This window comes from Phalacrocorax carbo, chromosome 4, assembly GCF_963921805.1.
Source record: "Phalacrocorax carbo chromosome 4, bPhaCar2.1, whole genome shotgun sequence".
NCBI lineage: Eukaryota > Metazoa > Chordata > Aves > Suliformes > Phalacrocoracidae > Phalacrocorax > Phalacrocorax carbo.
In genome coordinates, this window is record NC_087516.1 from 592,342 (window position 1) to 620,283 (window position 27,942).

Genomic DNA, 27,942 nt, shown 5'->3' on the forward strand with positions numbered 1-27,942 from the left:
TGGGAGTGCAGAAAACCCTGTCTGGCTCTTGAACTAATGAAGCGTCTGGGATCAGTGACTCGAAATGCTTAAACACTTCAGACCAGCATTTCCTAAATTTAAAAGTCAGATTTGTGCATTTGAAATTGATTTTTCACTTGAAAGCTTACTTTACTTCTACATATGCAAATGTTAAAACCTCCTGGAGATGTTGAAATCAACCCAAAACATATCCTTTGAGTCAAGCAACAGCTCAGCCTGAAACTTCTGCTCTCATTAGCACAGAAACCAGCAGCACCTTCCAGGGCCACTCCAAGCCAGGGTTTTTTATTTTAGCTGGATGCTCCTGCACACCTGGACTTAACAGGGGTCAGGAGATGCTCTGCCCGCAGGCGTGAGCAGAAGTTTGAACCTCTAGTGCAACCCTGGTCCCCATCTCCGCAGCATCTCCTCACCCCACCGCGTCTGTGCTGCCCTCCCTGAGCTGCCCCTCTGGCTGTTGCCCCCCACCTCCGCCTGAGCCCTGTGGCCCCTTGTCCCCAGCTCTGCACCCTGCCAGCAGACCCCAGCCCACCCCAGCCCACCCCAGCCCAGCCCATGCCATCCCATCTGATCCAGCAGGCCCTGGGGGTGCTGGCTGACAGCCGGCTGGGCATGAGCCAGCAGTGCCCGGGTGGCCAAGGAGGCCACCAGCCCCCGGGCTTGTGTCAGCACTGGGGTGGCCAGCAGGGGCCGGGCAGGGATGGGGCCCCTGTGCTCGGCCCTGGGGAGGCCCCACCTCGAATGCTGGGCTCAGGTTTGGGCCCCTCGGGACAAGAAGGGCCTGGAGGGGCTGGAGCGTGTCCAGAGAAGGGCAGCGGGGCTGGGGCAGGGTCTGGAGCACAAGTGTGCTGGGGGGCGGCTGAGGGGGCTGGGGGGGTTTAGCCTGGAGAAGGGGGGGCTGAGGGGAGCCCTTCTCGCTCTCTGCAGCTGCCTGAGAGGGGCTGGAGTGAGGGGGGGGCTGGTCTCTGCTCCCAAGTCACCAGTGACAGGGCGAGAGGGAACGGCCTCAGGCTGCGTCAGGGGAGGGTTAGGTTGGAGATGAGGGAAAATGCCTTCCCTGCCAGAGGGGTCAGGCCCTGGCACAGGCTGCCCAGAGAGGTGGGGGAGTCACCGTCCCTGGGGGGGTTCAAACACCGTGCAGACGTGGCACCTGGGGCCATGGTTTAGGAGGCCCGGGGGTGTTGGGTTGGTGGCTGGAGTTGATGACCCTAGAGGTCTTTTCCAACCTTGATGATTCCATGATTCTAATGATTTTATCCCATCCCGTCCCATCCCAGCATCCCCATAACCAGCCCTGAGTGCGGACTCATCACACCCCACCCCCCCGCCACCCCCCGTGCTGTCCCCTCTCTTCCCGCACCGTTGGGGTGAGCACGAGCCATCCCAGATACGGGGCACCATCAGTGCCGGGACATCCCCCGGGAGGGGCTGCCATGCCACAGACCCCCTTACCAGTTCAGCCCTCCCCCCCAACCCGCCGCAGTCCCCCCTCCGCCCCAGGGGCTCGGCAGAGCGCAGCCAGGGGCCAGAGCCCGGGGGGGGGGCCGGGGGCCTCCCACCTACCCCACTGCCAAAGGAAATATTTACCCAGCACTGAAATGAGCTGGGCTGGGTTCCCAGGGCTGGGTGACCCTTGGCGGCCGGCCGGTGCTGGGGACTGGGGTGGGGGGCTGCTGGGAAGCCAGCTCTCGCTGCAAGCCCGAACGGGCTCCATGGGGCTGGAGGGGAAGAGTTAAATACCTGCCAGCCCCGGCACCCGGCATCCCCACACACATTCCACATGGAGGGGATCCACATGTGCCTGGCTCTGCGGGTGGAATGTGGGGGGGCTTGGAGACGTACCAGGGTGGTGGTCCCCAACAACAGTATGACTCCAAGCAGGGGGGACAGGGTCCCGGGGGATGCCCCACAGCCCTCAGAGCAGCCCCTCTGCCTGCAGCCCAGCCCTCAGTCCCCCAGGAGCCCCCCTGTCCAGGACAGCGCTGTGCTGCCCCCCCCCCCCCGCTTTCCCGTCTCCCCTCCCAAAGAAAAATAGTCTCTGTTGACTCAGGTGCCAGCGCTGAGCACGGTGACGCCGGGGCTTGGCTGTGGTTTTATAGCCTGTCTCCCAGTGGAGCAGCTATTTATTTTATTTGTCCTTTTCTTTCAGCCTTTCACCCCAGGAAGGTTAAGGTGAGGCTCTGGGGGGGCACTGCAGGGAGGTTTGGCTCCATCCTCCAGCGCCGCCTCCTCTCCTGCCTGCTTCAAGCAACATCCCACCGACAGAAAGCCAAAAGGCAAATTGGGCAGGGGGGAACCAGGGTTTTACTCCCGTTCCCGCTGCGGAGCTGGCTTTGGGGTGCCCTCAGCGGGGTCTGCGGCGAGCAGGGGGTCCTCGGGGCAGGCGCCTGGCACATCCCTGCCAGCCAGGCTGGAATGGCTGATCTATGCTTGCTCTTCCCATCGATGTTTTCCTCTGGTCTCCCTCCTGAAAGCCCACACCTCAAATTCCTGGGATGCCCCCAGGCAGCCCCTTATCGCTCTGGTATGCCGGCCAGCCCACATTCCTCCTGGGCCAGGAGCAAGCTGCCTCCCTCATCTCCCCCTTGGTTTTTGCCAAGTCCTGGCCCCTGCCCTGGGCTTTCCACCAGCCCTGGAAAGCGCAGCCAGACACACGATGTGCTCAGAGCCACGCCAGCAGACGACACGAGGGTGTACACCCCACGGGGCAAGGTGGGGAGAGCTTTGCCCCCCCAGAAGATGCTTGTCCCAGGCTGCGGTGACGGCCACCCCTCCCTGCCTGGGTGCAAGGCAAGAGTTTCGGTTGGCACATTGCACACTTTCACTGATTTTCCTGATTTTCTTAATTTGGTTTGGTTTCCTCAGAAGGTTCCCCTTTGCAGATGGCCACCACCCTGGGGGAACATGTTGTGGGACCTGGAAAGAGGAACTGGATGGGGCTCTGCCCTGGATGCTGCCCACATGAAGGCTGGGGGGCAGAGGGCTAGGGAGGCAGGCAGCCTCTGCATGCCAGGCACCCTGCGAGCGGCTGATCTGGTGGGGACAGCAAGCTCTGCTGCTGCCCGTGCCACTGATTTGGGGAAGTTGGTGGGTCCCTGCGGCTTGGCTGGATGGGGGGTGGGCGGGGTGCAAGCGGCGAGCTGGAGGGGGGATGCTGAGCGGGAGCCCCTGCCAACACCTACCTTTGGATGTGTCTGCTGGGCTCCTGAGCTTCTGCAGGGCTTGGGGAGCTGGGAGCAAGGGGGTGTTGACCCTGAGGACAGGTCCGCAGGGTGGGACGAGGCTCTGCGGGAGCTAGCCCAGCCTGGTTTCTCTGGAGGTGGGTGCAGGTTTCCAAGTGGCTCTTTGAAAGGGACTCGACAGGACCCATCGTCTCGAGCACTGGCCAGCCTGGGCTGGGTCTGTCCACCCTGCTCGAGGAGAGCTCCCCGGCTCTGCTTGCAAGCTTGACGTGACTCTGTCCTTCCCGGGACCCCCGGGGGAGAAGCCCCCTGTGTCCTGGCAGGAGCAGGCTCGGCTCAGGCAGAGCTTACCGTGTTTTGGAGCTGGGCTGGCTGCTCTAGCCCACACCTTGCACCTTTGGGCTCGTGCTGCTGCCCACCGTGGGGACGCATTTGCACCAGGGCTGCAGAGGGAGACCCTGGAGAGCGAAGGGTGACACCCAGGCCCAGCAGCACCCAAACCTTGAATGGGGGCTGCAGCACCCAGCGCCGTGCTGTGCGAGGGCACAGTGGAGACGGCGTCTGCTTTGGCAGAAGAGGTGCAGAAGGGCTGAAAGGGAAGCAGAGGCTCAGGAAGCTGATGCAGGGATGGAGCTGGGTCAAGCTGCCTCAGGCTTTCCTGCCTCGGGATGGGCACCCTGGCTCTTTGCAGAAGCCCTGGCACCAGCCAGCCTGAGCCCAGATGCCATATGGCCGTATTTGACAAAGTCAGGGTTTCTTTGCTCGGTGCCGTGTCAGGAAACGCAGCTCAGCAGTTTCCTGAGCCGAGCTGACAACGCTCGGTGCCCTCACCGCAGGGGGTGCAGGGTTGGCACAGCCTCCCCGCACCGGCAGCCCCGCTCCCCGCTCACTGGTGGGGTCTGGGACTGGTTTTCCAGGAGCGCTGCTTGGTGGAGGGCGGCACAGCCCGAGGGGCTTGCTGGGGGGGCTGCGGGCAGCTGCCGCTCCTGCCCTGCTGGCTCAGCACCTGCCCCAGCTGAGTCAAGCCTGGCATGGGAACAGAGCGGCTGGGGAGGGGACGATGGGGCGCTGCACAGTGACATGAGCTCCCGGAGGGCAGTTTCTCACGCTCCCAGTCCATGTACACAAGGTCAAACGTTGACCCTGAGCCATCAGATTTAAGTGTACAGACGGGCTCGTGCCACAGTGCCGGGTCTCTTTACTTGATACAGGCACTTGCTGCAGAGGCTGGATCTGGATCCTGCCCCAAACCGGCCAAAGGTCAGCTCAGCCCCTGCCTGAAGGTCATGGTGCAGCGCCAGGCCTGGGAGAGCCAGGCTGCTGGCATGATTTGCTCCCAGTTGCTCCTCGTGTAGGTTACCCCAGGCCCCTCTGGAGCATCCTCCCAAAAACCCAAGCGAATGGCGCCCCAGCCTTAGTGCAAACCCCTTGGGCTTGGCCAGGCGTCCCAGCAGCCTCTGCATCGCCCCATGTCTTGGCACGGCCTCGGTGCTGAGCTGGGACCCCCCTTCGGGAGGGCTGGCAGAGTCCTCTCCTCGCTCTGGGCATGCTGCAGTGAAACCCACAATGTCACAGCGAGACCGAAGTGTCCAGGTGGCCGGTTGCCCCAGGGAGGACTTGGGCAGATGGCACGCCAGCCGCAGCAGCATCCCTGCGGGGCATTGCCGCCCCCACAGGCACCGGCGCTGCCAGCACGGGGTCTCCCCACTAAATCCAGAGACCCTCTGGGTGTGCTGGGCAGGTGGGTGGGCAGCCCCGGGGCTGCGGTATTGCCCTGCTTTGGCTCTGGCACAGCACTGGTTGACCCTGAGCCAGCACCGGGCCCTTGGGGCCAAGGGGGCCAGCGGTGCCCTGGGGGGCATGGAAAGGAGCGTGGCCAGCAGGGCGAGGGAGGTTCTCCTCCCCCTCTGCTCTGCCCCAGTGAGGCCACATCTGGGGGGCTGCGGCCAGGTCTGGGCCCCCCAGGTCAAGAAGGGCAGGGAACTGCTGGAGAGAGTCCAGGGGAGAGCTACGGAGATGGTCAGGGGCTGGAGCATCTCCCTTGTGAGGAAAGGCTGAGAGACCTGGGTCTGTTCAGCCTGGAGAAGAGAAGGCTGAGGGGGGATCTCATCAGTGCCTATAAATACCTGAAGGGTGGGTGTCAGGGGGATGGGGCCGGGCTCTTTTCAGTGGTGCCCAACGCCAGGCCAAGGGGCCACGGGCACAAGCTGGAACACGGGAAGCTCCCCCTGAACATGAGGACAAACCCCTTCCCTGTGCGGGTGCCAGAGCAGGGGCACAGGCTGCCCAGAGAGGCTGTGGGGTCCCTTCCCTGGAGACATTCACCCCCCGCCTGGACGCGGCCCTGTGCCCCTGCTCTGGGGGTGCCTGCTCCAGCAGGGGTGGGACGGGGTGAGCTCCAGGGGTCCCTTCCGACCCCCGCCACTCTGGGATGCTGTGACTCTGTAAGGATGCCCCAAGGAGCTCTGGGGGTGCCAGGAGAGAGATGCTGGTTGGGCTGCAGCGGGGCAAAGAAGACACAGCCTCCCAATGACCCTCATAGCCTGGGGCGCTGGGATGCTGCAAAACCTCCCGTAGGGACCACCACAGTCCCTGCCCCAAAACAGCCCCGAATTAGTAAAAGACCAGACATAGCTGATGATGACAGCCACTTCCCAAAAGCAGCAGGAGGGACAAACCCCTGAACGGGGAAGTGATACGGGTTTTGGGCTCCTCACCCCCCCCCCAGCAGATAAAGAGCTCTCCCCAAGCAGCGAGGGGCAGGCGCCGAGCACGGACGTTGCGGCTCAGCACCCCACACCGGCTCGGGCACTGCCAGGTAACGCGGCAGCTCCCTGCGGAGCGCTGGTGGAGGTGCTGGGACGGGGACACCTGGGGACGAGACCAGCCCTGGGGTTCACCCCGCGGGGCTGGGACAAGGCGCCTGCGTGATGCTGTGCGGGGCTGGCAGGGCGGCACAGGCACCTCGCAGTCGGTGGCGAGAGCATCTCTGTGGGGCTGAGCCTCGTCTGCCTTCTGCTGGGGCCGGGCAAGCTGCCCAGATGTCTCTGGGCCCCAGGTCCAGGCACAGGGCAGGGTTTTGAGCCGGGGATGCATCCAACCTGCACCCCTCGGGGGGGCTTGGTGCAAGTCCCCGGGTGGCAGAGCTTGGCAAACCACGCCGGCGGCAGCGAGAGGGCGGTGCGGGACCGTGCAGCCCCCAGGGCGGTGCGGAGGGTGCTCTCCTGGGCCCCGGGACGGGGCAGGATCGGTGCCAGGGTGGGTGCAGAGCAGGCGACGGCAGAGCGGGGCTGGGGTACGGGGCTGCCCCCTTCCCTCCCTGCCCTCGCCGGGTCGCGCAGGTGGAGGGACGGGACGGCGGGGAGGTGGGCTGCCCGGCCCCCAGGAACCGTGCGGTGGGTGGGAGCACTGGGGGGCCAGCGCAGGGTGTTGCCTTCCACCCCCATCCCAGGGGGACGCGGCCCCACCGCCCAGCGGCCCCACCGCTGTTGCTGTCTCTGCATCGGGACATGGTGGAGGCTGAAGGCACCAACACCAGACGCTTCCCCTCTTCACACTCGGCCCCAGTCGCCGCATTTCTATGCCGATAGGTGATTTTTACTAAAGCCTGAAGAAGCTAGAGCTCTCCCTTGCGCTTGCTGGCAGGCACGGGAGCCCTCGCAGGGGTTTTGCTGGCCGTCCCGCGGGCGGGCCGGCGGCAGCTCAGGCTGAGCGTGACTGCGGGTGCAGAGGAGACCCTTTCAGGGCTCTCTGCTGGGTAATCGCCTCTTCCCGGCTGTTTTCCAGTGCATCTAAATATTCCTGCCTAGCTGGCGATGGGTGACAACGCACAGCACGTTCTGCAGGCGTGCGATGCGGCTGGCCGAGCCCCCCGCTGCGCTGCGCGCGCGCACCCACACAGCGGCTATTACAGAGGGTTTTGTCGAGAAGTCTTTATAAATTTTTCTTTTTTTTTTGAGCTAATAAGCAGCAGGGCCCCACTGCGGGCTGCAGCTCAGGGTGGGGGGTGGGCGGAGGGGAGCCGGGGTCCCCATCCTGCGCCGAGGGCCCCCGAAACTGAAACCGGGCGAAGGGCAGCAGAAGAAATGAAACTTGGCATCCGCGTGAGCAAGGGGCTGGGAAGTGGACCCCGGTGCTTCCTTCCTCCTTCGCCCCGAGCCCAGCGGCCCCTGCAGATCCCACAGCTATTTTTGGCCCCGTCGTTGTCCCCAGCTCCCCCCAGCCCTTGGGCAGCCCTTCAGCCCTGCAGCACTGGGGGGGGCTGGGGCGGTGGGACCCCCTCACTGGGTGCTGGTGGGGTTGTTCTGTTTGCTCTTGGTGCTTTAGTTTGACCAGGAAAATAATCCCAGGCAAAAACTAAAGCTCTCATTAATGTTTTGGAGTCTAAAACGCCTCCCTAAACCAAACGAGCAGCAAGGAAATTCAAAGCATATGTTGGAAAAAAAGGTGTTAGCAAAGTAGCAAATCATGGAAGGAGGAAAAGGCTCAGGGAGTAAAAAGCTGCCTTGTTCAATATGGAAAGTTTGATAAAAATCTAAACTGAAATCAATCAGTTAATTGATTTTTGATAATGAAAAAAATCAGAAAAAAATTTCAGAAAAAAATCTGTTTTAGCACGGAATAATTTTTTTTAATTTAAAAATAATTTAATCAGTTTCCTTAGGTCTAGAGCTGCAAAAAGCCATTCATCCTAATAAAAATTTATAAAACTTGCTTCCTTTTGCCCTCATTTTCGTTTTCAGCCCAGACTCCCATTACCAGCACTTGCCCGACCCCGTCACGCGCCGCGCGCGCTTTTCCCATGTCGGTATTACATGACACTTCATTTGCTCCCCGCCTTGCACCGCTGCGACGAGCACACGAATGGGCTCCTTAAACCTTGTCACCTCGTTGCAAAACCCGGTCTAGCTCCTTAAACTCCCGTGAGAGTGCAGCGGGGCTGGGGCTCCCCCTCGCCCCGCACCAGCCCTCTCCCCACCCGGAGTTGCCGGAGCTGCTGCAAGCAGGGTTCATCCCGTGTGAACCAGTGATGTGTTTTGCTGGTGGGTGACTGACGCGGATGAGCTGGGGGCGAGGTTTTACCGTCGGGTGCAGAAGGGGTTGCCTTCGTGTGGCACCAGGGCAGGCTCTGCCAGCCCGGCGCGGGGACATATGGTGGGAAAAGCTGGACTCTGCTGATGTACAATGAGTTTCAAGGACTTTGGCCGCCTCTTCTTGTTGTCAGGGTCTCCTCTGCCGACCTCGAAGACCTCACGGTGTGAGCCTGCCCTGCCTCTGTCCCCAGGGAACCCCAGCGGTCCCCGGGGCGCTGCCATGCACCTGCCCCAGTGCCTCGTCCTCCTGGCCAGCCTTGTCCCACCAGGTACGGTGCCACCGAGAGACCCACTGCCTCCTGCCCCGCCGCAGCCCCGCCGGCACGGTCTGGTCCCCTGCAGGGGCTGTTGCCCGGATTTACAGCAGGAGGGGTGGGAGCAGGAGCACTGGTGCCCTGGCCCTGACAAGAGCCGTACACGACGCCCGAGGGACAGGCAGGACAGGCTCTGGGGACCCCGAGGCTGGTCCTGACTCTCCCGGGGGCCATGGCACAGCAGATGCTCTGGGGGGATTTGCTGACACAAGCCGCATAGCGCTGTGCTCCCACACGGCAGCTGTGCCCGTGCCCCCTCCTCCTGCCCTGGCGTGGTACCCATGGGCAGGGATGGGGCTGGGCTCCGGGATGGGCTGGGCGTGGGATGGCAGCGGGACAGCCCGGGCTTGAGGAGAAGGGCAAGGGGATGGAGAGTGGGGTGAGAAAACAAGCCTTGGAGGGCCAGGAGGGCAATTTTTCCTTTTTTACTAGTTTTTTAGTCCACTGCTTTTAAAATCTGGCTGGTACTTTGTGCTACAAAAAAGCACCACCCACAGATCCAGCTTTTCACAGAATCATAGAATGATTAAGGTTGGAAAAGACCTCTAGGGTCATCAACTCCAGCCACCAACCCAACACCCCCAGGCCTCCTAAACCATGTCCCCACGTGCCACGTCTACATGTTGTTTGAACCCCCCCAGGGACGGTGACTCCCCCACCTCTCTGGGCAGCCTGTGCCAGGGCCTGACCGCTCTGGCAGGGAAGGCATTTCCCTCATCTCCAACCTAAACCTCCCCTGGAGCAGCTTGAGGCCGTTCCCTCTCGTCCCATCACTGGTGACTTGGGAGCAGAGACCAGCCCCCCCCTCACTCCAGCCCCTCTCAGGCAGCTGCAGAGAGCGAGAAGGGCTCCCCTCAGCCCCCTCTTCTCCAGGCTAAACCCCCCCAGCCCCCTCAGCCGCCCCCCAGCACACTTGTGCTCCAGACCCTGCCCCAGCCCCGCTGCCCTTCTCTGGACATTTTTCTGTCCATGGATTTTCTCCACCATCTCTCCCTTCTCCACCTCAAAATTTTCTCCCAGGTTGTTTTGTCTCATCCCCCCATTCTCCTCTCCCACCTCTGCTCCCCCCGAGTCCCCCCCTACCTGCCACGACCTGTTGAGACAGCTCAGGAGACCCAAGGCGGCCCCAGTGGCTCCCAGGAGGGGAGCAGGGGGCTGCAGCCCCTGGCATGGCTCACTGCCTGACCCTGTCTTCCCGCTGACTCCCCTCCGACACAGCCCTCGGCTCGTGGGGGGTCACCTACCCCGAGGTCCTGCGGGGGATCAGAGACTCCTGCGTGGTGATTCCCTGCACCCTGAGCTACCCCACCGACGTGACGGCCAGCGACGGCATCGTGGCCATCTGGTACAAGGATTACGACAACCAGAAGACGGTGGTGTACCACTCGGAGGACCAGGACGTGGATGCTCGCTTCAGGAGCCGTGCTCAGCTCCTGGGGGACCCCACTGCTCACAACTGCACCCTGCTGCTGCGGGGGGTGACGCTGGAGGACAGCGGGCCCTACAGGTTCCGCTTCGAGATCATCAACGGTGACCGGTGGTCGGCGACGCAGGACGTGATGCTGAGCGTTTCGGGTGGGTACAGCGGTGAGACCCACCCCCGGCTCCCTGCCCGCCCGCCCCACGCGGACATCCCACCCTCTGCTCTCCATCCCCAGACGACCTCGAGCACCCAAGCACTGCCGCCAGCGAGGAGCAAATCGAGGGGCAAACGTCCACCTTGGAGTGTTCCACACCCTACGTCTGCCCGCTGGGCGACGTCGCCCTGCGCTGGGAGGGCTACGACCCCCACGTCTCGGCGGTGTCCAGCCGGGTCCAGCTGGACACGAGTGGGGCCAGCCACCAGCTGACCCTCACCACCTCCTTCTCCTGGAAGGACCACTCCAGAAAGCTGCTCTGCGAAGTCTCTTACGGCTCCAGGAAGGCGACCGGGGAGGTCGTCCTGCGGGTGAGACGTACGTGGGGAGGCTCTGCACGGGGGATGGCGGGACGGGGTCACCTCTACCACAGCCACACCGCCCACGTCCCCCTCCTGCCGCCCACCGTGCCTCCCCTCCCGGGGCCCCTTCCAAAAAGCCAGAGCAGAGTTTCCTCCTGTTTCTCCCTCCCTCTCCTGTTCCCCCACGGCTCTCCGTGGCCAGGGCTGGTGTCAGTCCCACCGACGCTGCTGAAGTGCTGGGCCCCAGCTCCGTGGCACGTCCCGACACCCGCCGCTGTGGTGCCGGTGTGGCAGCTTTGCCCCCTTTCCCAGCTCTCCTCTGAGCAGAGATGCCCTTCCTGTGCCAGAGCCGGCTCCTGTGCTCGGGGGAGACCTTTGCTCCTTTCCCTACGCCAGACCCTCCCATATAATCAGCAGGACGGGCTACGGCAGGATCCCGCGGGTCCTACCCAGCCTCACCGCTGCCCGCCGTGTCTGTCTGTCCTCCCCGCAGACGCCCCCAAGGACACCCAAGTGTTGGTCAACCCCTCCAAGCAGAACATCCGCGTGGGCGACACGGTGGCCCTCACCTGCGAGGTGAGCAGCAGCTACCCCCCCATCTCAGCGTACCGCTGGTACAAGGACGGGGTGGCCATAGGCAGCGAGCGGATCCTGGTCCTCCGGGGCATTCGCCGCGAGGACTACGGGCGGTACCACTGCGAAGCCGAGAACGCCGTCGGGGCTGGCGCAGCGCCTGCCTTGACTATCTACATCTTCTGTAAGTGCCAGGGGAGCTCGGTGGTGGCCGGGGCAGCCCCTCGGGGCGGCGGGGGCATCGCTGGAGGAGGAGAGGGGCTGCAGGAGTGGGAGGGAGTTTACCTGGTGTGTCCGGACTGGGATGGGCAGGGACTGGCACCGAGGTGGCCAAAGGTGGAGGTCCAGGAGCTGGGGACCCCATGGTGGAGGGCTGTGGTGCCTCCATCCTTCATCGTTTGATGGTGTGGGGCTGTGGTGAGCCCCAAAGACAGGGCAGTGAGGGATTTCCAGCCAAGCTGGGGGAGCGGAGCCAGCTGAGAGGCTCCACTGCTGCTGCTGGGAATGAGCTTGTCAGAGCTTACGGGGATTTGGAGCCAGGGTTGTCTGTGGGGCGGGGGGGGGCCAGGACCCTCCCTCAGGTCCTGCACTACAGGCAAGCCCCAGACCAGCACATCACCCAGGAGCCCCATGGAGGGCATGTCCCCCCAGCCTGGAGCAGATGGGGCCGGGTTGCTCCCCCCTGAGCCCCCCGTACAGACCGTGAGAGGCGATGGATGCTGCTGCGCCCAGCATGCGTTTTGCCCCCAGGCCTTTGCATTGAACTTGAACCACAGCTGGCAAGATGCCGGTGTCAGGGAACAAACCCAAACGCCTCCCACCTGGGGGGCGAAGGGGCTCCTGCCTGTCCCCAGACACTGTCCCACACTGCAGGAGTGGGGGGCTCCGCGGCCAGGGGCTGCTCTCCTGCCTCTGAGGCTTCCCTGAACGTGCTCCCATCTCCATCAGCTGCCGAGATCTTGGTGAGCCCCGCGGCCGAGGTGCAGGAGGGGACGGCCACCACCCTGTCCTGCGACGTCCCTGGCAGGGAGGGCCAGGACCTCAACTACACCTGGTACAAGAACAGCGCCTGGCTCAACGAGGGCACGGCGCACACCCTCGTCTTCCATCACATAGCCACGAGCGATGCTGGCTATTACTCCTGCAAGGTGACAAATGACCGGGGCAGCGACACGTCCCAAGCCATCAGCCTGAGTGTGACATGTGAGTGCCCGCGGCTCCTGCCAGGGGACGAGGGTCCCTTTGTGCCAGGGGCTGTGCAAACACCCTGAGTCAAAGCAAAGTCTCTGCCCCAAACCTCTTGGGTCCAGTTGATGGGGGGGTTTCAGCCCTCCTGGGTAGAAGTTGCTATAAATGCAACGATTTCTGGTCGTGAGCCGCGTTTGAAGGCACTGTGAAGTGGTATTTGCTGCAGCAGGGACCCGTCCGTTCATTGCAGCGTCTCCCACGCCTCCGCTAATCTGTTACACACCATAAACTGCCGGGAGGTTACTAACCGAGGAGCCAGCTATGATAATAACAGCTCAGGAGCTTTTGCAAGTCAGGGGAAAAATAAAATAGCCCTGGGTTTGGCTTTGACATTTCTGTGAGTAAATATAACCCGCTTACGTAAGGGGGAAAGCAGCTCGGAGGAGCAGCTGTGCGGGTCGGGGCTGGGCGAGCCCCACGTGCAGGTAGCGGCCGCAGTGCTGGGACTTCCCGAGCTGCAGCATCCTCTCCCCTCCCACAGACCCCCCCCGGACCCCCACCATCACGCTCTTCCAGGAGACGCAGGGCGGCAGGTTGGCCATCATCCGCTGCGCCGTGGACAGCCACCCGCCGGCCACCGTGGCCCTTTACCGCGACGGCATCTTGCTGGCGGCCAGCGGGTCGCAGGCGGCCCCGCGCCAGCGGCTCGGCATCGCCGCCTCCCGCAACGCCCTGCGGCTGGAGATCCGCGGCGTGGGGCCGCAGGACAGCGGGGAGTACCGCTGCGTGGCCAGCAACGCCTTCGGCAACGCCAGCGCCGCCAAGACCTTCCTCGCCCGTGGTGAGTGCCGCTGCCGCCGGTGCAAGGGGGCTGCCAAGCTCCTGGCCCCGGCTCTCGCGTGCCGATGAACCCCTGAGGCTGCTGGGGCTGTGTCGGCGGGGCTGGGGGGGGCCACGCAGCCCTGAGAGCTGGAGGGACCCGCGTGGCACCGGGGGACATCGGTGTTGTGGGGACTGTGCGGTGGCGGTGCCCGCCCTGCAGCCCTTCCCCACTTTGGGGGGTCTGAGATGCTTGCAGAGTTTTGTTTTTGAAAACACCACAAAATCTGTAGCAAAGTTTGTCCAAAATGTTCTCGCAAGCCCCCAGCGGTGCACAGCACCTGGGCACAACACGGGGACCGGCTCCTCCCGCTCCGTCCCCTAACCCTCTGCACCCCACGGCTCCCCCAGCCTTGATGGTTTGGGGTGACAGAGGCAGCAGCCATGGAAGAGGAGAGGAAAGCCCCCCCAAACCAAGGTGACCCTCCCTTAGGATGCCAAAAGAAACAAAAATGGACTTCAGGGTCCAATCTCAGAGAAAATAAACCTGAGTTTGGGTGCCACGGTCAGTTGTTGGGGTCCATTTCAAGCCAGCCAAGATGCCTCAGCCCAGCCTGTCACTGGCCGGTGGGGAGAGGGGACCAATTCACCCAGCCCAACACGGGGGCTCGGTGGGAACAGGGGAAGGCTCAGGAAAGATCCCCTTTGTCTCTGCTGGTGGCAGAGAGGCGGGGTGAACAGCTCGGGGGGAGACATCCCGGCTGATGTCCAGTGTCCCCAGGGAATGTCACCCACCAAAGATGCCACCACCCACGCCACGAGCTCCTGCGAGGGAGGGGCTGCCCAGGTCCTGCCTTAGAGGGAAGCCGAGAGTGGGGCTTTGGCTGAACAGAGCCAGGGGTCAGGCACAGGTCTGCGGCACAGGTTTCCCCTCCCTCCCCAACATCCCTCTCCCATTGCTCTTTCAGCCACAGAGGTCCTGATCCAGCCCTCGGCAGAGGTGCGGGAAGGGGCAGCCGTCACCCTGACCTGCCTGGGGGCTGAGGGCACGGCGGACGAGACCCTCTACGCCTGGTACAGGAACAGCAAGCGGCTGCGGGAGAGCTCGGCCCCGACGCTGCGCTTCCCCTCCATCCGCGGCGAGGATGCAGGCGCTTTCCAGTGCAGGGTCCGGAGCAGCAACGGCAGCGACATGTCAGAGGCCGTCCCGCTCCGTGTGCTCTGTAAGTGCTGCCGGGGGGTCTTCCCCCACTAACGTGGGGCTGGTCCCGGGTCTGGGGTGGGTGGGTGGCCCTGCCGGGAAGCCCCTCTGCTGCTCCCACCCCAAGGTTTCCCCCCTCACCACTGAACACGGTCATGGAGCTCTTGGGCAGAAGTGTGGAGAGGGTGGAAGATTCCCCTTTGCAGGTAAATCTGTGAATTTGGGAGGAGAAATTCAGAGAATCCCAAAATTCCCAAGAACCAGAGAGTTTTAAAATGTCCCGTGAAATTGAATTAAATTTCTCTGAATGAGAAATGATCCCTGTGAAAAATGTATTCCAGCTGCATTTTCCCTTCCAAATATTCTCTGTGCTGTAAAATAAAAATCTTCCTTGATACCAAACCAGGAGGAATACCATTGGGAGGTTTCCGTCCTGACCAAATGGCATTTTTCTGTAGTCATGGTAGGAAACGTGCACCACCGCGGGACCCCAGCTGCCCAAACCGCTGGGGTCTCTGCAGATCTGCCCCAGCGTTTGGGGTAGGGCTGGACACCTGAGCTCGGACCCTGAGCTCAAGCCAGGTGCCATCCGCGGTGCCTGGGCATGCAGGTCCCTTGCAGAGAGCCGGCAGGTGTGGGACCCTGGGCTCTGGCAGCTGGAGGGCCGTGGGATGCCCAAAAGCTGCTCGGGTGGTTCTGGAAAGCAGCAGTCCCTCGGGTTCTTGGGATTCCCCCAACCTCAGGGATCCATAATATTCAGAGGTGTTTTAACCCTGCAGTCCCACCGAGGCAGCCGGTGATGAGCTCCTTCCTGGAGACCCAGGGCGGGCACCTGGGCATCATCCAGTGCAGCGTCGAGAGCGACCCAGAGGCCAACCTGACCCTGTGGAGAGGGGAAGAAGTAGTAGCCTGCACAGGGGGCTGCCCCACAGCCCCCAACCCCAGGGTCCACGCAGCCTCGTCCTACAACAGCCTGAAGGTGGAGATCCGGGAGGTGGTGCTGGAGGACGAGGGGACCTACGTGTGCTGGGCTGGGAACGCGCAGGGCAACGCCAGCGCTGCCGTGGACTTCAGGGCTGAGAGTGAGTGTGGTGGAAGGGCAGAGCCGGACACCACGCTTCCCGCAGCGTCCGGGAAAGTCCTGGGGGAGGGGAGGGTGCGGAGGGAATGCCAGGGAAGGAGACAAGCTCAGGACATCAAGGGCGATGGTTGCAGAAGGACAGAAATAGCCCACATGCCCGTGAAATCCAGGGCATCAAACAGAAAGAGGTCAGAAGAGCTGCCGTGCACAGGTCGCCTGGTGCTAGGGTGGAGCATGAGTGGGGTTAAAGTGGGGGCTGCTGCAGGAAGGGGGTCCCAGCCCCTCCAACCCCTCCTGGTGGGTTTGAGGGTTCCCACACGGCCATAGGGAGGGCTCCAGGTCCTGGTGGGGATTCACTGCTGACCCCTGCCTGCGCAGGACTGGGGATGCTGAGCAAAACACTGCTGAGGGAGTTCTCCCTCCTGCTGGCACACCATCCCTTGGCTGGTGGGGCCCGGGGTGGCCGGTACCCCGCCACCGGGCTCCCGCAGGGTGCTGCTGCAGCCATCCCCATCACGGCATTGCAGGACTATCCAGCATTTCCTTTCCAGAATAGCTGCAAAGTCACTTGCCAGCTGGCTGGCCTCGGGAGAGGTTGTCAACCCTAACGCTGCCGAGGCGGCACTTGGCTGAGTTCATGCCGCAGCCCGTTTGCTTCTGCCCCTGCCTGTAGCTGCCAGCATCACCGTGGCTCCGTCCTCCCGTGTGCTGGAAGGCCACGCTGCCAACCTGACCTGCCGGCTGAGCACCGACTCCCCGGCTCTGCCCAACTTCACCTGGTACCGAAACGGGCAGTGGCTCGCCGAGGGCTCGGCCGCCTCCCTGGTGCTTCGGCAAGTGGCCAGGACGGACGCGGGTCTCTACCACTGCAGAGCCACCACCGACGGCAGCAGCCGGAGCTCCCCCGCCGTCCCCCTGGACGTGCTGTGTACGTACGGGGTGCCGGGGGATGCTCGGTTTATCGTTATAGCAGCGTTTGTAGCTTCTCTCCGTGCAAGCGTGTGCCCAGCTCTGCTCGCGCTTGGAGCTGTGCCCAGGGTCTGAGCGGAGCTGGTGTGGGTGCACATGAGGATCTTTGAGTGCGTGGATATGTCCTGGGGCTTCCTCCCGTGGGCGTCCCTCCTCCTGTGCCACCGCCTGCGGCGTCTTTACTTTCCTACTGAGCAAGCACCCACTTAACATATGCACGGGCGTGGGCGTGTGATCCTGCAGGTGTGAAGCCTGCACACGCTCGTGTGGGTGCAGCACACCCCGAAAAGCCCATGACAGTGGCAGCTGTGGGTGGGGACAGTGTGGTCACCCTGGGGATGGTGTGGTTGCCATGGGTTCGGCAGGGTCCTGGCCAGCAGAGACCTTCCCTTCCCTTCCCTTCCCTTCCCTTCCCTTCCCTTCCCTTCCCTTCCCTTCCCTTCCCTTCCCTTCCCTTCCCTTCCCTTCCCTTCCCTTCCCTTCCCTTCCCTTCCCTTCCCTTCCCTTCCCTTCCCTTCCCTTCCCTTCCCTTCCCTTCCCTTCCCTTCCCTTCCCTTCCCTTCCCTTCCCTTCCCTTCCCTTCCCTTCCCTTCTCTTTTCCCTTCCTGTTTTTTCCCTTCCCTTTTTTCTTCCTTTCTCCCTTCCCTTTTCCCTTCCATTCCCGAAGGCGACGCAGCTCTTCCCTCTCTTTCCGGGAGGCCCCAGGCAGCTGCTGCTTTCCAAGAAGTCTCATGATGGGGAGCGAGAGCTGCACAACCACCGTTCTCTGCCCCGCACAGACCCCCCGCGGGACCCCCAGCTGACGGCGTTCCTGGAGATGGAGAGAGGCCGCCTGGCCATCTTCCAGTGCTCGGTGGCAAGCAACCCTCCCTCCCTGCTGGCCCTGCACCGGGGCGAGGAGCTGGTGGCCACCAGCGACGGGGGGAGCAGCCCCAGCCCGCGGGTCAGCGTCTCGGCCGCCCCCAACACCCTCAAGGCGGAGGTGCGGGAGGTGACGCCGGCGGACGAAGGCAGCTACAGCTGCACGGCCACCAACGCGCACGGCACCGCGTCCCGCCGCCTGTACCTCCGCGTGCAGAGTGAGTACCGCGTGCCCTCCCAGTCGCGGGCGCCGCACGGCTCAGGCACCGCCGGCGGGGTGGGCGTCGCGCGGGGGGCAGGAGGGGGCTGGCACCAAAATGTCACCTTTTCCGCCTGGCAACGGGGCCGAGGCGTGTCGCTGAGCATCGCGGGCTACGGCCAGGCCACCCAAAGCGACTGAGCTGCGGTGGCCGGGTGTGACCGTGTCCCCGGGCCACCGCAGGGGCTTCGCTTTGTGCTAACCCGTGTCGGGCAGGACCGGCTGTTTGAGGGTCCTCCACCCGCCTTCAGCAGCTCACCAGGGGGTGGGATGGGGTGTCACCATCCCTGCTGGGGTCACACCCTGTGCAGGGGCTCAGGTGTGACAAGTCAGGCCCTGGCACAGGCTGCCCAGAGAGGTGGGGGAGTCACCGTCCCTGGGGGGGCTCAAACACCGTGCAGACGTGGCACTTGGGGCCATGGTTTAGGAGGCCTGGGGGTGTTGGGTTGGGGGTTGGACTTGATGATCCTAGAGGTCTTTTCCAACCTTAATGATTCTATGGTTCTATAAGGTGGGAGCCAGTGGCCTGCCCCAGGGGGCTTTCTGGCTGTGGGTCAGCATCGGTGCCTAACCAGCACCCAGCCCCTCTCACCTCTGCACCCAGACTCTGGAGCGAGGCAGCACCTGAGTTACCCACGGGGGTTAGCAGGAATCCCGAACCGGGTCCATTTCTGGGGGTTGGGATCTGGCCCTCAGACTGATACATCCAAAAGTGACTCCGTGGAGGTGTCCACATGGGAGCTGGTGCCTGCGCTCCCACCCGGTGCCGCTGGAGCCCACCCTGGCTCACGCCCGCCACCCACACCAGGCACCCTCAGACACCTCGGCCTCAGCCCCGGGTGCCACAAGTGATGGAGTTTCAGGGGGTGTCAGCTCACGGGGACAGGGAGCAACATGTTTTCTTAAAAATAAATGCCTAGCGCCAGCCCTGGGGTTATGAGGGTCCGCGGCCACCCTGCTCGCAACAAGAGCACCAAAACCCACGGCGCTACGATGCACGTTGTGGAGGCGATGAGGGCTTTGTTCCCGTCCCATGCTGTGTCGGGGTCGCTCGGGGGCCGGCAGTGCCGAGCTCCGCTGCGATGCTCTCTGAGCTGGCGGCATCGCCTCTCCGTGCTCCAGCCGCCCGGGTCCTCGTCTCGCCATCCACGGAGGTGCGGGAAGGAGACGACGTCTCCCTGACGTGCCAGGTGGTGGGAGAGCCGCGGGACGACACCCTCTACTCCTGGTACAAGAACAGCGAACGGCTCCAGGAGAGCCCTGACAACATCCTCGCCCTGCCCCGCATCGCCAGCGCCGCCGCCGGCTCCTACCACTGCCGAGCCCGCGGCTCCTCGGGGACCAGCGTCTCCCCGGCCGTCGCCCTGCGCATCTTCTGTGAGTGGGACCCTCCTGGGAATCGAGGCGGGGGGGTAGCGGGGTGCCGGGGACGGTGCCGGGCAGGATGGTGCTGGGCAGGATGCTGAGCAAGGTCCCTCAGCCCTGCAGGGCTGCGGGTGGCGCGCGGTGGGCGCCTTGCACAGCCCTCGCGGCTGGCACCGTCCCTGGACGCTCTGTGCCCCACAGATGGGAGGAGGCTCAGGTTGAACCAGAGCTCTGCACGCGTTGAAACATCCTCTGCCCTTAGAAAATGGTGAAGTGTTAAAAGTGGAAAGTTTATGGGAGCGTATCTCCCCAATAAACCCCTGGTCTGAATTAAAACCAGTCGAACACGACCCCTTTCAAGCAGAACTTTCCGATGAGAAGCGGCGCGGCCGCCCCATGGCTCAGCTCCCTGCCGCGTCACATAGCAAGGGGAGGGGAAAAGTCAATAACAAATATTAGTTCTGATAAAACAGCATGTTTCAGTCGACCTGAAATTACCCAAATTTTTCAAGACATTTAGGAAAAATGATGTCTGTCTGGGATGGAGGGAAAAATCCTGGAAGGACAAAGTCTGGCTTGTGCTTTTGCTGCAGGTGTGAGCTGCTGCTGCCCCGGCGCTGGCTGAGGCGGGCCGGGAGCTGCTGCAGCCGCCTCGGGGTGTCCGGGGAGGCCAGGGAGGGCGATGCCTGGCCTCGGGGGGCTCTGGGTGCAGACTCAGGCTTCGCTCACCCTCCGTGTAACGTCTGGCCCGGGCAGATCCTCCGCGGGTGCCGGTGCTGACCTCCTTCGTGGAGACCCCGGAGGGGCAGCGGGGCGTCCTGCAGTGCACGGTGGACAGCAGCCCGCGGGCAGAGCTGGCTCTCCTCAAGGACCAGGCGCTGGTGGCCTCCACGGCGCTGCCCCAGCCCACCGCCTCGCCGCGGCTCCGCATCGCCGTGGCCTTCAACACGCTGCGGGTCAGCCTCCGCCCCGTGCTGCTGGAGGATGAGGGGGAGTACGTGTGCTCCGCCAGCAACCTCTACGGCAACGCCAGCGCCACGGCGAACTTCACGGCAGGCAGTGAGTGCGGGGCCGGCGCTGCCCGTGGGGACGGGCAGGGTGCGGGCAGGGGACGGGGATGGGATGGAGCTGTGCGGGCAGCAGCGGGGTGGTGGAGGCAGGGGGTTATGGTGAGGACGTGGAGGCAAGGGCTGCTAGAGGGTGCTTGTGGGGAAGGGAGGGCAGAGAGAAGCGGGAATAGGATGGACAGCACAGAAATAGAGGTGAAACAGAGGAAGATGTGTGCTTATGGTGACAGAGGGCTATGCCAGACGTGTTCCCGGGGAGCTGCATGTGTTGTCCCGCTCACGGCGAAGGAACTGCAGCTCCTTTGGGAGGTGATGCAAAGGGCTGGCTTTGCCGTATCCATCCATGGCTCCGTGCAGTGGTGCTCGCAGAGCCGGCGTCACCCCGGGCTGTCCTACGGCCACGGCAGGGGCGGAGGGGTTAGCAGGGAGGGGGCTGCAGTCTCTGCATCGCTTCTTGTCTGGGATCACGGGAAAAAGCCCCAAGCTAAAGCCCCGATGAGACCAGCTTTGCCACCAAGCAGCCCGCCCCTCCATGGCCTCCTGCCCACCCCGCTGTCCCCCAGCATCACCTCCTTCCCCTTCCACCGCAGCTGCCAGGGTCTGGATCTCCCCCTCCCCAGACGTCCAGGAAGGTGCCGTCGTCAACCTGACCTGCGCGGTGGAGAGCGGCGGCGAGGAAGCGCTGAGCTACACCTGGTACAAGAACAAGGTCTGGTTCAGCAGCGGCTCGTCCCCGTCCCTCGCCTTCCCCAGCGTCGCTGCCGCCGACGCCGCCTCCTACCACTGCACGGTGCGGACCCCGGCGCGGACCCGCAGCTCTGCCCCCGCCACCCTCAACGTCCTCTGTGAGTTCCCGGGGACAGGGGGCTTCAAGCTGCGGGGGGAGGCCCCCGGCTTGGCCCCTGGCCAGTCCCTTTGGCTGGGAACCCTCCTGGGGGCATCTTCTGGAGGGGTGAGGGGCAGCGGGGCCTGCCTTAGCTTTGGGGGTCTCAAAAAATATTAGCATTCGTCCCAGGTCATAACCAAGCCGAGCTTTATATACCCTAGTCCTTGTGTCCGACCCCCAGCAAGCAGACCTAGACAAACAGCCCCACGTCGTCTGCAGATTTCAGTGAAGCTTCCCCGAGCGCCCCAAGTTTGTCCTCATGCTTTGCACCAAACCCAAACAGAAAAATCTTTGGCTTTCAGGAAACATTGCAGGATTTTTTTTTCCTGATTTAGAAAATGAAAACCAGACTTTGTGTAAAAAAAAGTAGTGCAAAAAAAAATGGTAGTTGCAAATCAGAATGTAAGATATTTTTTTTTTTATTAGAAAAAGACGTCTTTAGCTTATAAATCTGCTGTGAGGAGTTAGCGTGGAGGAACACTCCTGGAAACACCATCCAGAGAGCTTGAGACCCCAGCAACAAATCCATTGCTTCTCTCCCTCCTCCTGATTTTGTATGGGGAATGCTGGACGGGTGCTGCTAAAAATATCTAGGCATTATGGGCCCGCCTTGCACCCGCAGCCGTGCTGCCTTTGCACCAGCCTCGCTGTTGAGGTCTGCCAGGCACCGATGTGCAACGGGTGGGCTTTTTTCCGAGGCCGGGGTGGGAGCGGAGCACCAGGACGGCACGGGCCGCGTGCTGAGCCACGCTCCCACGCCCGGCCGGCATGGCTGGAGCTGCCACAAGCAACTCGCAGGCGAGCTGCGGGTTAGAAATGAGCTCAGCGAATGACCCTGCGCCGTGTTCTGGGGGTCAGTTTGATTCAAGGAGGCCGCGGATGATGAACGCTACCTCTTCGCAGGCAGGTGCTCTGTTGCGGGCAGCGGAGCGTGGCAGCAGAGCATCACCGCCCCAGCTCACAGCCCGGCTGGCCTCACCCGAGCATCGCAGGGATGCTCCGACTCACCGAGGCGCTGCTTCTCCTACAATCTGCCCCTTTCCTTCCCGCAGACCCCCCCAGGAACCTGCAGATGAAGGCCTTCATGGAGAGCGGTGAGGGGATGGCCGTCATCCTCCTCTGTGCTGTAGAGAGCAACCCCCCATCTGAGATCACCCTACTCAAGGGGGGGCAGCCAGTGGCCTCCAGCCCCCCCACGGGAGGTGACCAGCCCGGGCAGAGCGGCCACATCTCCCCTGCTCCCAACGTGCTGAGGCTGGAGCTCCGGGAGGCCTCCGAGGAGGATGAGGGTGAATACGAGTGCCGGGCACGCAGCCCTCTAGGTAGCACCCACGCCACCTTGCCCCTCCATGTGCAGGGTGAGTCCGGCTTCACCACGGGTGGGGGGACAAGGGGCTGGGGACCCCCAAGTGGGTTGGTACTGGCATTGAGGGTTATGGCCCAAACAGGTGTTGCTGTTGGGCAGCAGAGCATCGGTGGGGTCCGGAATGGTACAGGGCTGGTGGAAGGGCAGGGAGGTGCTGCTGCACGCTTGGGTGGGCACCCACCTCGTGTATGCACCCTGCCGAAGGGGGACGCTGGCTTTGGAGCTGGGAGAGGCTCGTCCCAGCTGCAGGCAAGGAGGGCAAGCCTTGTGCCGGTGAGGACCAGCTCCTCTCCTCCAGCTCAGGGGCAGAGGGGCTGGGAAGTGCCCGGCGGAGAAGGCCCTGGGGGTGCTGGCTGACAGCCGGCTGGGCATGAGCCAGCAGTGCCCGGGTGGCCAAGGAGGCCACCAGCCCCCGGGCTTGTGTCAGCCCTGGTGTGGCCAGCAGGGGCCGGGCAGGGATGGGGCCCCTGTGCTCGGCCCTGGGGAGGCCCCACCTCGAGTGCTGGGCTCAGGTTTGGGCCCCTCGGGACAAGAAGGGCCTGGAGGGGCTGGAGCGTGTCCAGAGAAGGGCAGCGGGGCTGGGGCAGGGTCTGGAGCACAAGTGTGCTGGGGGGCGGCTGAGGGGGCTGGGGGGGTTTAGCCTGGAGAAGGGGGGGCTGAGGGGAGCCCTTCTCGCTCTCTGCAGCTGCCTGAGAGGGGCTGGAGTGAGGGGGGGGCTGGTCTCTGCTCCCAAGTCACCAGTGACAGGGCGAGAGGGAACGGCCCCAGGCTGCGTCAGGGGAGGTTTAGGTTGGGTGTGAGGGAAAATGCCTTCCCTGCCAGAGGGGTCAGGCCCTGGCACAGGCTGCCCAGAGAGGTGGGGGAGTCACCGTCCCTGGGGGGGTTTAAAAGACGTGCAGCCGTGGCACTTGGGGCCATGGTTTAGGAGGCCTGGGGGTGTTGGGTTGGTGGCTGGAGTTGATGACCCTAGAGGTCTTTTTTAACCTTAATGATTCCATGATTCCATGGTTCTCCGCTGTCCCCAGCCGTCAGGGTGGTGCTGCTACCCTCCGCCGAGGTGCCCGAGGGGACCGACGTGACGCTGACCTGCCGGGACACGGGCGCCCGCCCGGGCACCGTGTACACCTGGTACAAGAACGGGCGATGGCTGGCGGAGGGGCTCGACGCCTCGCTCGTCCTCCCTGGTGCTCGACGCACGGACGCGGGCGCCTACGCCTGCCAGGCGGGGAGGGGGCTGCGCGGCCAGCGGGCCCCCCCCGCCGCCCTGAGGGTGCTCTGTGAGTGAGGGGCGGCTGCGTGGTGGTGGTGGTGGTGGGTACACCCCCGCCCCCGGGGGGTCCTACAGGCAAAGGGAGCCCAGGGTAGCCCTGGAGGGACGGCACTGTCGCAGCGCTGCCGTCGGGAGGACGGTCTATGTCGCCACCTGGTGACATCCCGGGACAGACCCGCGATAGCCCGGCCCCTGACCCCCAGGGGGGAGGGTCCCAGGTACTACCGGGCCCCTTTGCCCAGCAGCAAACGTGTCACCCCCCCCAAACCCCACGGGAGGGATGCCCCACGGCCACCAGGGCTGTTTGCAGAGGAGGGGGAAACGCTGCCCCTGTCCTTGCAGATGCCCCCCAAGAGCCGGCTTTCATCTCCTTGGTGGAGCCCCGGGAGGGGCGGCAGGCCGTCCTGCTCTGCACCGTCGACAGCTTCCCACCCTCCGACATCGCCCTGCACCGGGGTCCCGGCCGCGCACCCCTGGCCTCCACGCGGGGCCCCTCCGAGCCGCGTTTCGCCGTCCAGGCGGCCCCCAACTCCCTGCGGGTGGGGATGGAGGCGCTCGAGCCGCGGGACGCGGGGCTCTACGTCTGCTCGGCCAACAACAGCTACGGCGCCGCGTCCTCGTCCCTGCGCCTGGACGTGGGAGGTGAGGGTGGCACCGAGCCACGGCCACGGTGAGCCCCGTGTCGGGGTCCCAGTGGGTCCTCCTGCGGGAGCGTGGCTTTTGGTGGGGTTGTGGGGATGAAGCTGTCCTGTGCAATCCCAACCCAGGGCCCCCCTGGATTCAGAGCCTCCATCCTCCTTCTCAGGGGTCACGGTCACGGTTGAGCCCTCACCAGAAGTCCCCGAAGGCACCACAGCCACCATGACCTGCTCGGCCATCCCTTGGGTGGGGGAAGAGGCCAACTACACGTGGTACAAGAACAGCCGGTGGCTTCAGGAAGGACCGACCGGCTCCCTCGTCCTCACCCACGTCTCCAGCGCCGACACCGGCTCCTACCGCTGCCGGGCGAGCGGGACGCGGGGCAGCGCCGCCTCGGCCCCGCTCAGCCTCAGCGTGCTCTGTGAGTGTCCCCCCAGCCCCGCGGGGACAGGCCCCTCCGTGGGACGGGGCGCAGGGACCCCGGCGCAGGCTGGGTGCATCCAGCCCAGCACCGCACGTGTCCCACCTGCGCGGTCCTGCTACAGCGAGGGGGCCTTCCTCCCCTTCTTCCTCCTCCCCCTGCCCTGCTCCTCTCCCTTTGAGGCAGGGGAAGGGGATGTCAGGGTTTTGTCTAGCAGCGGCTGCAGACATCCCTCGAAAATTAGATTTGGAGTCAACATGCTCCTAGCGGGGGTGCTCCAGGCTGGGGGCGGGAGGAAGCAAAGGGCTGGAGAGGGTGTGAAACCTCCAGCCCCTCGCTAGGTGGGCTGGAGCTGGCCCAGACTGGAGGAGGGATGCATTTAGCAGCCCTTGGCGAGCACCCAGGCCAGCATGGGAGGGGGTCCCACCCCCAGCTCTGTCTCCCCCACACAGATCCCCCCCGGGATGTGTCCATCAGCACCTTCCTGGAGAACCGCAGCGGGCGGCTGGGCATCGTGCTGTGCACGACCGACAGCCACCCGCCTTCCACCATCGCCCTGTACCGCCGGGGCCGGCTCCTGGCTTCCAGCCTGACCCCAGCCACCGCACCGGGGGTCCGCGCCTCCCCCTCCCACAACACCCTCCGGGTGGAGCTCGGGGCCGTGGGGCCGGAGGACTCGGGGGAATACACCTGCGTGGCCGGCAACCCCCTGGGCAACGCCACGGCCGGCGCCTACTTCGACGTGCGCAGTGAGTGGGGCTGGCCCCCCACCCTGGGGTCCTGTGCTGGGGGCGGTGGGGCTCGGCGGGGAGCAGGGAACTGGGCAAGAAAGACGATTTCAGAGCAGTGGGGATGACCGGCATAGATGGATGGAAAAAGAAGGAGGGTTTTACTGCTAGAATTGGGCATTTTTTCCAGGAGCGTCCCAGGCTGGTTTTTAGAAAAGGGCTAAAGAAGCTGATGGGAACAGAAAATTGACTTGAATGCTGCAGAATATCAAAAAAGTGGGGAGGAATTGCCTTGGGTTTGACAAATGGCAAAACAGGACGATGCTGCTTGTCTCTGTGCCGAGTGACTCCCTGCCCAGCCCCGGCGCTGGCACGGGTGGCACACAGAAACGTGCCAGCCCGCTCGACCCCTGGGGATGGTGACATGTGCAGGGGCATCCGGGAGCAGCGAGTGTCCCCGCGGGGTCCCTGCGTGGTGTCCTTGACCCACTGACTGGCTGTCCCCAGACCCGGGGACCTGGCAGCGGTGACGAGGTGGTGTCCCCTGCCCGCAGCCGGCTGGCACAGCCGCCCCACGTAGGGTCCCCTTCACTCCTCACGGGGCACCCCAAGGCCTGGGGGGGTCCCCACATACACTCACCCCACACCAGGCCCATGGCTGCATCTGCAGCCACAGGGAAAAGGGCTGGGGGAGACCACCCCCGCCCCCATGCCTGCAGGGCTCTGCGAGCCCCCTCCAGTCTTGCCGAGGCAGCAGCCCCGGTGCCGGTGGGGGTCTGCCCTGGCTCCCCTCTGCCCGCAGCTCTCAGCTACCTCCTGGCCTTCACCGTCCTGGCCGGGCTGCTCGTGGCCGTGATCTGCGTGGCCGCCCTGGCCCTCCTGGCTGTGAAGCTGTGGCCCAGGTAACATCCCTGGATGGGATGGGGAGAGGGGGACAGGGACCCCGGGCTGAGCCAGGCCCGTGGTGGGGCCCAGGGGTGGCAGCTCCCTCTCCTCCCTTCCAGGATGAAGAAGTCTTGGGGCTGGTCCCATGCCGAGGACACCTTCGAGCTGAGGAGCAAACAGGAGCAGGCGCAGGTAGGGACCTCGGTGGGGCCAGCTTTGAGGACCCCCCACCCGGAGCTGGCATTGCTGGAGCTGGGGAAAGCACAGAGGGAGCAGGCAGAGCCTCCTGAGGACCAGAATTACCCCTTGCAGGCTCATTCCAGAGAGGCTTCACGGCACACACAGGTGCTGATGCCTCTGGGCGATGCTCTGGGTGCTCCCCTGGTCCCACGGGCTCCACCGTGGGCAGGGTTTCCCCAACCAGCCCCCAACCTTTTCCAGGTGGATGGAGCTTCTTAAGCCGGTCTTTGGCCCAGGAGCAACTGTAGCTGGAAGCTACAGCCCCAGCCTGGCTGGATCCAGGCAGCCACCACCCTGGGGGTAACCCAGCCCCTCTCCTGCCCTGCCGTGCCCCTCGTCCTTCCCTGCCATGGATGTTGTTCTCACGCCAGGCACAGTCTGTGCTCGCCACCGCGCGTGGTGCACCGCATGTGCCAGGCACCGGCAAGCTGTGACAGCTCAGAGCTGCTCTCTCCAGCAGTGAAACACCAGGAACAAAAAATATCTCCCGGTGGCAGTGCAAGCCTGGGGGCAGCCCCTCCATCGCCGCCACCCTCCTGTCCCCCCACCAAAGCCACCGCCCCAGGGTGCTGCCCGCTGCTGTGCTGCGCAGCCCCTGCGTGCCGGGGCCTCCCTGCGTGTTATTCCTCTGTCTGGAAATAAAATCCGGAGCAACGCGCAGCCGGTGTCTGCTGGGATGAGCTGGGGAGAGTTTTATTGCCTTTCTTTGGGAAGGGTGGACCGCCGGAGGGAACCGGGCAGCCGCGGGGCTGGGCAGGGCTGGTTTGCCCTGGGACTTGCCCATATTGGTGTGTGATTCCTCCCCTGCTCTCTCTTCTGCGTTATCGCCCAAAGCCGGTCTGCGGCCACCGCGGAGCAATGGCTTGGTCCGCCGGGCAGGTGGGAGACCAGGGATGCGACGCTCAGAGACAGCCCACGGTCACAGCACCCTGTTTTCCTGGCATCTGTCTTGTCACCCCGTTGGACAGAGGGCAGAGGCGTCCCCAGGCCAAGCGTGTCCCCTCGGTGCCCGGGAGGAGGTGGGGAGCAAGGAGGAGCCCTGTCCTGTTGGCTCCACGCTGCTGGAGGGGAGCTGGGGCTGGGGGCTGCAGGAGGGCTTTGCTTGCAGAAGTCGCAGCCCCCAGCGAGGGCCGTGACCCCTCCCAGGCCGCTGCCGTTAGATGTCACCCTGTGGTCACCTCGCCGCCGGACAGGGGTGTGCACTGGCCCGTGCTTCCGAGCACGGAGCTGGAGCTTCCCAAGCATGGCTTGGGACCTTGGGGGTGATGCTCCCCCCTTACCCGCCTGGCTTGCAGCTCCTGTTCGTGCACCGAAGCCACGTGCTGCCATTCCCGCAGGCGGTGGGGAGACAGCCAGCGCCCGCACCCCAACGCCCTCCTGCTTTTGCCTGTGTCCCCCCCTGCCCCTCCAGCTCCCTGTGCTCAGACTTACTGATTTACCAGCCATATTTCTAGCTAATTTCCCTCTTTCTCAGCTCTCAGGATCGCGCAGACCCTCATCCTCCTCAGGTGCACCCTCCTGGTGCCGTGGCTCCCGGTGCCGTGTCTCACGGGGGATGCAGCCTCTTCCCCTGCG

At 64.0% G+C, this 27,942-nt stretch overlaps 1 protein-coding gene across 1 annotated transcript; it reads left to right on the top strand.

The window, feature by feature from the left end:
* The first annotated feature begins 5,942 nt into the window (after window positions 1–5,942).
* Window positions 5,943–27,027, top strand: SIGLEC1 (sialic acid binding Ig like lectin 1). The gene is made up of 22 exons (XM_064448776.1): window positions 5,943–6,021; window positions 8,428–8,565; window positions 9,829–10,185; window positions 10,269–10,565; window positions 11,043–11,306; window positions 12,071–12,325; window positions 12,852–13,151; window positions 14,098–14,352; window positions 15,110–15,412; window positions 16,085–16,339; window positions 17,160–17,459; window positions 18,623–18,877; window positions 19,622–19,924; window positions 20,523–20,777; window positions 21,871–22,176; window positions 23,210–23,461; window positions 23,797–24,096; window positions 24,260–24,514; window positions 24,967–25,263; window positions 26,045–26,144; window positions 26,247–26,319; window positions 26,569–27,027. Exons 2-22 carry the CDS (start codon window positions 8,517–8,519, stop codon window positions 26,584–26,586), a joined length of 5,049 nt encoding a protein of 1,682 aa, XP_064304846.1. The 5' UTR covers window positions 5,943–6,021; window positions 8,428–8,516; the 3' UTR covers window positions 26,587–27,027.
* The last annotated feature ends 915 nt before the right edge of the window (window positions 27,028–27,942 follow it).

Coding starts and splice junctions, on each gene's coding strand:
- SIGLEC1 (XM_064448776.1), top strand. CDS start 8,517: ATGCACCTGCCCCAGTGCCTCGTCCTCCTGGCCAGCCTTGTCCCACCA. Junction 8,566..9,828: donor GGCCAGCCTTGTCCCACCAG/GTACGGTGCCAC, acceptor CCTCCGACACAG/CCCTCGGCTCGTGGGGGGTC. Junction 14,353..15,109: donor CGTCCCGCTCCGTGTGCTCT/GTAAGTGCTGCC, acceptor TTAACCCTGCAG/TCCCACCGAGGCAGCCGGTG.